The sequence below is a fragment of the Elephantulus edwardii genome, unplaced genomic scaffold (assembly GCF_000299155.1).
Source record: "Elephantulus edwardii isolate Elephantulus edwardi_28Jun2011 unplaced genomic scaffold, EleEdw1.0 scaffold00164, whole genome shotgun sequence".
Lineage (NCBI taxonomy): Eukaryota > Metazoa > Chordata > Mammalia > Macroscelidea > Macroscelididae > Elephantulus > Elephantulus edwardii.
In genome coordinates, this window is record NW_006399914.1 from 3,188,440 (window position 1) to 3,198,440 (window position 10,001).

The window sequence follows — 10,001 nt, forward strand, 5'->3', positions numbered from 1 at the left end:
AAGTATATTTTTAGTAGTTCATTTTTAAAAAGTTAGTTTGGACAAGTAATATTTAGTGGGACAAATTTAAAATTTTCTATCTTGTGTAAGAAAATTATTTCCTTATATATCTCAAACTTCCTTTGACATGTTTGTAGGGCTTGGAAAAAGTTTTATTTTCTTTTCTTAATGACAGCCTTTGAAGATCATCCTGAAGATTGTTTTGAAGAGAATGCATCAAGGATCTATTTATTGAGTTTTTCTAAGCAAAAGCCAGGAGCTCCCTAATGTAACTACGTTAGTGCTTATTTAGAGGAAGAAATATATAGATTTCCTTTAGCAACCATAAAGCAGATAACTTAGTGCAAAAAAGCTCCCATTTTGGAAGATGTCACTTAATACTTCCAATGTATTTCTGGATCCAGTGCCCACTAATACTAGTCGCTTTCAAGTTAATGTCATAAATGAGAGCCATGAAAGCAGTGCAGCGGCAGATGCCAACACTGACCCTCCTCATTATGAAGAAACCTCTTTTGGGAATGAAGCCCAAAACAGACTCAGAATCAGCTTTAGGCCTGGGAATCAGGAGTGCTATGACAATTTTCTCCAAAATGGAGAAAGCGCTAAAACAGATGCCAGTTTCCATGCATATGATTCACACACAAACACATACTATCTGCAAACTTTTGGCCACAACACTATGGATGCTGTACCCAAGATTGACTATTATCGCAACACCGGCAGCATCAGTGGACCCAAAATCAACCGACCCAGCCTGCTTGAGATCCATGAGCAACTTGCAAAGGTAAGTTGGGGAGGTTAGTATCCACCCTCATTCCTCCAGACAATTTCCTCCTCTTTAGTAATGTTATAAATGTGAAATTTAGAATGGACAGGTCTATTCCAAACCATCCATCTTACTTACACAACTATCCCTAGTTACCAATAAATGGAAAACACACATATGTATTTCACAAATATTGATGGAGTATGAAAACCCACCTCTGTAAAGAGCCAACTCTGTTAAGCCTGGAAATGTGTCACATCTCATTTACAAATATAGCCTATTCAATTTTCTGTTGGTTAAACACATCAAACTGAATACAAGTCTAGTTCTACCTTAATAGTAAAGTCTTCAGATTCCTCCTCCTAGTCCATAGGCACTGGGTTACAGTCGCCTTGTAAGACAGAATTCAATTGCCCAGTAGAGTACCCAAGACTATAATCTTTGTGGGATTGAACTGTCACATCTTTCTCACACAGAGCAGCAGGTAGTTTTGAACCATGTGCTTAGATCTTTCGGTTCGCAGTCAAGCATTTAACCACTCTGTCATCTGGGCTCCTTTTCAGAGTTCTGGATAGTACAAGTGCTTAATGCGCTCAGCTCCTAACCAAAAGGTTGGAAGTTTGAGTATACCTAGAAGCACTTTGGAAGAAAGACTTGATGATGATCTGAAAAATCAGCCTATTCTATAATTCAGGCGGTTGCTGTGGATTGGAATCGATCCCATTACAATTGCCTTTCTTTTTTTTAACCTGTTATGCCTCTAACACCAATTGTGATAATTCAAAGTTACTTTTGTTTGCTTAGTTAATGATGTGAGTAGCAGCCTTTGATGAATGTATTTTAAAAGCATGTTCTTTAAAGAGCAAACTGAGATTTGTAAGATTCAGCATTTCATCCCTTGCTCTTCAAAACTTTGCCCGAGGCTCCTAAATTCATTTAAGCATTAGAAAGTAACTAAATTAAATTTAAGGATAGATGCAGCAGAAGCGGCTAAACATTCCACTATTTAAAGATTCCCAAGTCACTAGAAGCATGAGGCAGCACTTTTTCTAATCTTGCAGCAAATCATTTAGAAGCTTGATAGATTTCTTCTTCCATAACTTGCATTGTCATATGGTGATGGACTTTTTCTTTCTGCTTTCCTGGAATATGTTTTGAAATTAGTATCATCCTTTACTGGACTATAATTACTTCCTAGAAAGAGTAATTGGCTATCACATATCCAAATACAGTTTACTCTTGAGGTGAGGAAAAAAATTGTTTGGAACAATTCTTCTCATGTTCCTTCATGGAACTTTCTTCTTTTTTTGCTAACAGGCCAAAATTTACTTTCTCATAGTTTAGGAGACTAGAAGTTCTAGAAGTTCAAATTCAGACCTCTGGCTCTTAGAGAAGGCCTCTGTCAGCTCTGGAAGGAGGTCCTATTCCTCAACCCCTGGAAGATCTTGTGGCTTGGTATCCATCTTTCTCTCTTCACTGAACATTTTTAAATTAAATGATTATCCACTGTAGGGAACTTTGAAATACTGTATTCGGGAAAGATATTGATAAAGGTGAAAAATCTCCCTTTAGTTTCTATGCATCCTTCTTTGCACAAACAACTCCATTTCCAAAAAATTAGTCCCTCTCACCACTCAGGGTCTTTGATTCTAGAGCCCTGCAGTCAGGGACCAACTGATTTCATAAGGAGGATCATAAATGCTTAACTCTTATCCCCTCTCTCCACGGCTTCTGCCTCGTGACTCACAGACACAATAGTCAGAGTAGGGCTGTGCTCCATACAGATGTCAATGGCTGTTTTCAGCCTTTTTTTCATGCTCAATTCTGTGTAAATCCAAACCTCCAACCTTTTGATTAGCATGTGGACTCTTCAACTATTTAGCCCCCATGAATTCTCATCAAACCTTACTCATCCTATGTCTCATACCAGGAGCATTTTTCCTAAAGTGCTAGACTCCCATCATATACGGATATATCACCTACCAGAAGCAGCACTTTACGAAATGACAAAACGGAGCTCTCCTGAGTAAATTGGGGGTTTTGTTTATTTTTGAAATTATAGGATTTTTAATCTCTTGAAATCAGATTTGCACATAATTTTTTTTATTCTACGTGAAAAGAGGTGAGAAGAATAAGACAAAGAAAGAAAGAACAAAAAGATAATTAAAAGGAGGTTCAAGGAGTTTTGAAAAATTTAAAGTATTGCAAAAAACAAATTTTCAATGTATCCCTAAGAAGTGAAATAAAGTCCTCTAAAAGAAAAGTTGAAATTCCACTGTCTTCCACCACTCTATTTGAATTTTTTCACCACTCTATTTTTTAAAAGTTGCTCTTTCACTAAAAGTTGTAAGAAAAATAAATATTCATCCTGTTCTCCAACATGCACAATAAGGGTATAAAATTTTAATTTCATAAAAAAGAAATTATGTAAATTCATATTGTTATTAGAATTGACATTGCGGACAGAGAAAAGTAGCTTACTTATGATTTCTAAAGCCACTGATTATTTAAATCATTAAATAAAGAGGAGAAAATTCTGAGGAAACAATTGTTTGGAAAGCCCTCTGAATGGCAATAAAATAGGAACATTATAATTTAAATTGGCAGTTTTGCTACCTGGTGGTAACAATCTATCTTTTTCTTTTTTTTTTTTTTAAAGATAGAGGGAGGCTAAAGTTTTGGCTTTGACTATTAACAGCAAATTTTTGTCAGACATAAAGTCATGACACATTAAATAGAATAAAAAATTAGATTGAAGCTCAGTGCCCTGAATAAAGATTCTGAATCAAATATAAAAACAACCTCAAACTCATTACCATTGAGTCTCAACCAAATCAGCTGACCCTCCAGTGAGTTTTCAGAGGCTTCATACTGCATAGGAGATTGTCCATATTTCTTCTGCAGAGCAACTGGTGGATTTGAACAGCCTGTGTCTCGGTTTAGCAGCACAACTCCATATCCACAAGACCATCAGAGTTTGAACTATATAAATTCATATATTACTAACATAGTTAACATAACTATATTGAATTATATATCTATAATAACAAGTAGTTCTCTTGATGAATTTATCTAGGATACTTACTCTTGGGTTTTGTGCAAATTCTGGTTATAATACAATAGAAATAGAATTACATGGCAAATTTTCCTAATTGGTAAAATAAAAAATAGGCTTGAAAGCAATTATTCCCAGTCTCTACCTTAATAGGCACTTTAAGAGTGATAGATATTGATAAGATTTGTAATCTCAATGATTTGAGATTGTAACTGAAGACATTCTTTTCATTCTCTATGTAGTAAAGAACTAAATGCCTCTACTAGTGCTTAAGAATGTGAGAGAAGGATGAGCAATCTCCTCCCATGCAATTAAGTGCCTATAAAAACCCCCTGGTGGGTCAGCTATGAGTTGGTTCCAACTCAATGGCAAACAACAATGGTTAAGAATAGTGGATTTCTGAAAACTTCAGTAATTAGCATAAATAAAAGGCTCTGTCTGGTGGCCTAGTGGTAAGGAGTTATGCTGCCAACCCACAGACACTCAGTTGGAAAGCACCAGGTGCTCCATAAGAGAAAAATGAACAATTTGCTTCCCACCTCTGACAATTCACTGGAGGGTCAACTATGCTTCTGACTTGTAGACACAGTACATTACATACATCTCTTACTAGTCTACAACATTATACAAGGTACTTAAAAACAATGGGTACAAACCCACTGCCTTCAAGTAATGAACCCACTCACAGCTGATACTCCAGTGGGTTTTCAGAGGCTGTAAATGCCATGAGAAGCAATTGCCCGTCTTACTCCCAAAGAGCCATTGGTAGATTTGAACTACTAAGGAAGTGCCACCTGTATGATAGCAGCTCAACTAGCTATAGACTAAGCCACCAGAGCTCCCTATAGAGTGACAAGCTTCTACCTATTTTTCAGGATGCCCCTGAATATTATTCTTTCTCTGTGTATATAAAATTTTACACATTGCCTAAAGGAATTTAACAGTTGATGATGATAATGGTAACTTTTATACTAGTCTTTTAATTTTCAAAGTTAGGCATACATTGGTAAAATATTTCAAGAATACTAAAAGGTCTATCATGAAATATCTCTTTTCTAACTCAAATCATTAGTTCTTCTTGCCAGGGCAGTAATTATTGACAGTTTTTTTGTAAATGGCCCCAGCCATTCTCTATGCTTATACAAACATACCCATGCATACATAAATATCTATATTTCTGTCTGTATCCTTTTTTCAAGCACATATTAGAGCATATTTATACTCTTCTTCACATTGCTATTTTTACCAAACAATGTATCTTTGAGAGCTTCTCCTATCAAAACATAAGCAATCATTGTTAGACATCTGGTAAAGGAGTAATCTAGAAATTTTAGCTTGTAAAGAGAATTTTGGTTCAATTACCCCAACTTAATTCTAGGGGCCATCTTTCAAACATAGCTCCTGATTGCAAAGTTAACCAAAGTAGAACTTGTATTCAGCCTTAATAATTATCTAGATAGTGTTTCATCAAAACATAAACATAAAAGATTCAGGGAATTACATAGCCTTCCTGTCAAAGCCAGGGTTCTGATGTTACAGACTATGAACAGTACAAGACACTAGAAGAAGGAAGATAAAAATGTCATTTTTGAGGAAGCCAGACACATAGCAAATGATCTAAAATGGGAAAAAAAAACACCCCACTTCATTTTTGGGTTATTAAGACTGTTATCAACTAAAAATAACTTGAATAGCTTTTTAAATAACTTTTTAAAATAACATTTAAGGGTAAATCCAATTTAAAAAATTTTTCATTGGGAATTTTTTATGTCAACCTTGACAAACTCTCATTTAGTTCTTACAAGCACCTTCTAAGGGTTACTATTTTATAGGTGATGAAGTTTTTATAAAATGGTTTGAATCTTTTTAAACAAGAAAATAGAGACTGAGAGAAGTCAATGAACAGCCCAAAGTCATGTGGCTAATTAAGTGGAACTCACGTTGGCGCGACTCCAGTGTCCGTACCCTTTCTCACTGTTTTCCTTCTTCCAAGTACTGTTCACAGCACCTTGCCGTGGCTCACAGGGTCATTGTGAAGAATAACACAAAATGAGAGCTCAGGCTTGCAAGGCTGTGCAAGAGATCCCAACTCATTCCTTGTTTCTCAGCTCTGCTGAGAGATGGCACTACTGCTTCTACAGAATTGCAGGTCTCAATTAGTTTCATTGTTATCATCAAAAATATTTATTAAGTATTTACTTACCAGAGATGCTGTATAAAGGGAGTTGAAGAGATTTGACCTAAACTCCCTGGAATTTTATTATGTAAGTCAACTGGCTGGTATTGTTATGGACAGAAACAAAGGGCTTTCTAGTCAAGTTAAGTAGGCCTCTGTGTGATGCAAAAAACGCATTGAATGATGGGTAGCAAGAGCCTCACACGCAACATGGAAGAAAGGCCTGGTGATTTTACTTCTATAAAAATTATGGTCAAGAAGATGCTACCGAGCTCAGGTATGCTCTGTAATACACGCATGAGGTCGACTCTGATAGAAACAAGTTTGCATTTTGTCAGTCATTTTAACAAAATTTAAAGTTCATTAGTCAATATGTTGAACACCTATATTCTATAAAAGGAAAACAAGGTTGAACAAATATTTTCACTAAACAATAATTTTCTAAGGCCTTTCAAAGTTCAAATTTAGAGCTTTGTGACTCAATCTGGGCATATAAAATACAGGCAATAATCAGTGATCTAACCACAGTCAATAAAGTGTGCATTAATATTGAGGCACTGAATGACAGTGATGACTGGAAAACACTCCAGGAATATTTGTTGGAATAAAAATCTTCAAGTAGGAGCTTGATCTGATGTTTGTGCTCCCGGGTTGTTGTTGTTGTTGTGTACTGTCAAGGTAGAACCAGCCCATAGTTGACTCTCCAGCAGGTTTTCAGAGGCAGTTTAATCACACAGGAGGAGATTGCCCGTCTTTCTCCCACTTTCAGCAACTGGTCGATTTGAACAGTGTTCCTTTGGAAGGGGAGAAAGCATTTTTATCAAATGGTCTTCCTTTTTTTTTTGTTAAAAAAATTAAAAAGACCTTTTACTTCTCAGAGTACTTAATGCACACGTAAAACTTTTGGTAAATAAATAATCATTCCCTAAAGCTACACAATTTAAAATGCACTTAAAGAAGGTGATGGGTCATCATTTATGGTAATGCAATGTGAACAAATTAATTCAAAATATGAAGGAAAAAACTGGTCTCAGGCAACTAGTGTAAAATTTTTAGTCTTTGAGATTTTAGCCTTAAGAATGTGCATTGGCCAAGTGTCTGCAATAACTTGGAGTAGTTTGTAGCCATCAAGGCCCTTCATACTCCACTTCCTTGAAGATAAGTTGAATTTATAATTGCTGTTTGGGCAGACAAAGAGGCTATTACAGAATGAAGCCAGAGTCTGCTTTGTTGTGTTAGAAGAGGAGGAAGATGGCAATGAGGGAAAAAAAAAACCCAAAACAACAACAACAACAAAATGCACCAAAAATGATTTTGCCTTAGAAAGTAAGAGTAGAATTTCAAGAAATCATTAGATTTATCTTCATTGGCAGCATCCAAGAAAGGAGAGACAAATTGTTGAAGAGAACCTCTGAATTAATTACACAGCCATACAAGATTCCAAGCCTCTTGGCTTATTCAGTACAGAGAATTTTTGGCTCCTGTGTGAGCATAAGCAATAGAAAATGGATAATAAACCTAAAAATTTACTATTAGACTTTTTATAATCAACAGAAGCAAGCACTTGAGAGATTTGACATAAATGTATTGCAAAATTTTAAGCTCTTGCTTATTTAAGGGGAGACTTGAGAACCTTGTGTTGACTGTTTTTTTCAGTAATTGAGAAAATGGGTTGCTTTGCTAATTTCCATATATAATGATTTCTCTGCCTTGCCTGTGTAGGATATTCTTTTATCATTATGTTGTGAGGTCTAATGATAAATTGAATAACTGTTAAACTGTGACCAGGGAAGGCATTCATCAAGAAAAAAAATGTTCATTTAAGGAGAAATGTTAAACATCCTATTCATCTGTTAACTTCCTTTGTAAAATGCTTTTTACAGTCATTGAGATTCTCATTAATCCAGATTTCAGGGTCACACAGTCACCACCAGAGTTCATCTGGGAGCAGAGCAATTTCCCCACCAACCCCTTATGTTTAGGTCTAATCAGAAACCTTGGCTTCTGAACTCAACACTGCATTTAAAAAAGGTAAAGGTCTAAGACTGTGTTTCCTGGGAGCCTCAATTAATCCAGGAAAAAGAAATTGTCTTCTCCCTTAATGAGTTGTTGTTGATGGTCTGGTATAGGATCTTGAGTAACTGGAATACTGACAATTAAGAAAAAGTTTTTCTCAAATCAAATAAGTATATTAACTGTCCAGAAAAAACAGTCTCTTCTATATGTTAACATATTTCTGAATTACCTACTCTTGATTACAAGTTGCTGTTATGTATATCAAAGGCACTTTTGACCCATTCAGCTGTCTGGAGTACATAGACTTATTTTAGAGAGAGAGAGAAAAAATGACACATTTTATTGATTGAAAAGGGCATCAAGTGTTTTCTCAATCTGGAATTGGATGTTCTGACAATAGCTCTGTGTAATCCAGCCACGTTTGGTGATGGAGCACACATAACCTGGCTAACTCAAATTGAGAGGTGCTACCAATGTCAGGAAGCAAGCTCTGGTGGCTTAATGGTAAAGAATTGTGCTGCCAACACAAAAGTACACAGTTTGAAAATGGATTGCAAAGACTTTGGTGCCTTTAGGTACCATCCAGTTGGTAACAATTCATGATGACTTTAAGTACAATAGAGCTAAATGCTGCTCATTCCTGTGCCATCCTCAACCTTTGTTATGTTTAAACATACTGTTGTGGTCACTGTGCCAACGTGTCTCATTGACTGTCTACTTTTTAACTGATCCTCTACTAAATATGATGTCTTTCTCCAGGGACTGCCTCCTTTAGCAACATGTTCAAAGCATGTGAAATGAAGCCATAGCATGCTCTCCTTCAAAGAGCGCTCTGGCTTGATTTTTGCCAAGACAGATTTGTAAGTTATTTTGGCAGTGCATTTATTTCAAATTCTTCATCAACATAAAAAAATTCCAAAGCATCACTTTTTCACTGCTCTTTCTTATTTATTGTCTAGCTTTCACTTGTATATGTATTTATTGAAAACATCACTTCAGTCCTCAAAATGAGAACTAAAAAAAAAAAACCAAAAAAAACAAACCCAAACTTCCTTCTCTCTTGTTTAAGGGCAGTCTTGAGCATCTTATGTAAAGAGACTTGAGCACTTTAAGCAGGCCCTTGACAGCAGATTGTCCCATTGTAATACATAATTTAATTTCTTGACTGCTTCTTCTGTGGTTATTGATTATGACTCAAAGTCAAATGAAATCTTTGACAGCTTCAGTCTTTCCTCCATCTATTATGATATTATTTATTGGCAGACTGTTAATATCCTTATTTGTATTATATGCTAATAATAAAATAATATTTATTTTTTATTAAGATCAATTCCACTAATTATTTTAAACATTTTAAATTTAAACCTATTCAGCCCAACTTAATTCATTGCCACTGAGATGGAACTGACTCATAGCTGACCTTCCAGTGGGTTTTTGGCAGTTGTACATTTCATGGAAGGAGACTGCAATTTTTCCCCCTTAGAGTTACTGGTGGGTTTAAATTGCCAGAGAAGTACCACCTTAGAGTTAGAAGAGCAACCCCCTAAGGAATATGTCACTGGGGCTAGCTCCTTTGTATAAGTACTACAGCTTATATTTGTTACTTGTCTTGGACAGTGGTGGTAAAGATACTAGTTTCTGCCCTGCCAATATATCCTCAGTTTCTTTGCACTTGGTTTATCCATATCTTACATTGATAAATATATGAAATCAGCTTTAAATTATCTATTTTATGTGATATTTTAAGATTAAGATAAGGAATATTGACAGTGTAACAATTAAAGTATTTGGCTACTAACTGAAAGTTCAAAGCCATCAGCTAATCTGGGCGAGAAAGATATGACAGTCTGCTTCCCTAAAGCTCTATAGTTTTGAAAATCCTATGGGGCAATCCTGTTGTTGTTGTTGTTATGTGCCGTTGAGTCGCCTGCGACTCATAGCGACCCTATGTACAACAGCCCTAAACTCCGTTCTGTCCTGTGCCAATC

General features: G+C 35.8%; 1 protein-coding gene across 2 annotated transcripts in view; it reads left to right on the plus strand.

Moving 5' to 3' along the window:
* The first annotated feature begins 363 nt into the window (after positions 1-363).
* SLC12A1 (solute carrier family 12 (sodium/potassium/chloride transporter), member 1) overlaps positions 364-10,001 on the plus strand; it is a 139,070-nt gene continuing 129,432 nt past the window's right edge. The window contains exon 1 of one of the 2 annotated variants that reach the window (XM_006895292.1): positions 364-784. In XM_006895292.1, the coding sequence (XP_006895354.1) occupies positions 368-784 (417 nt within the window). In that variant the 5' untranslated portion in view covers positions 364-367. The remainder of the gene's footprint in view (positions 785-10,001) is intronic. The other variant, XM_006895293.1, reaches the window with a different exon arrangement.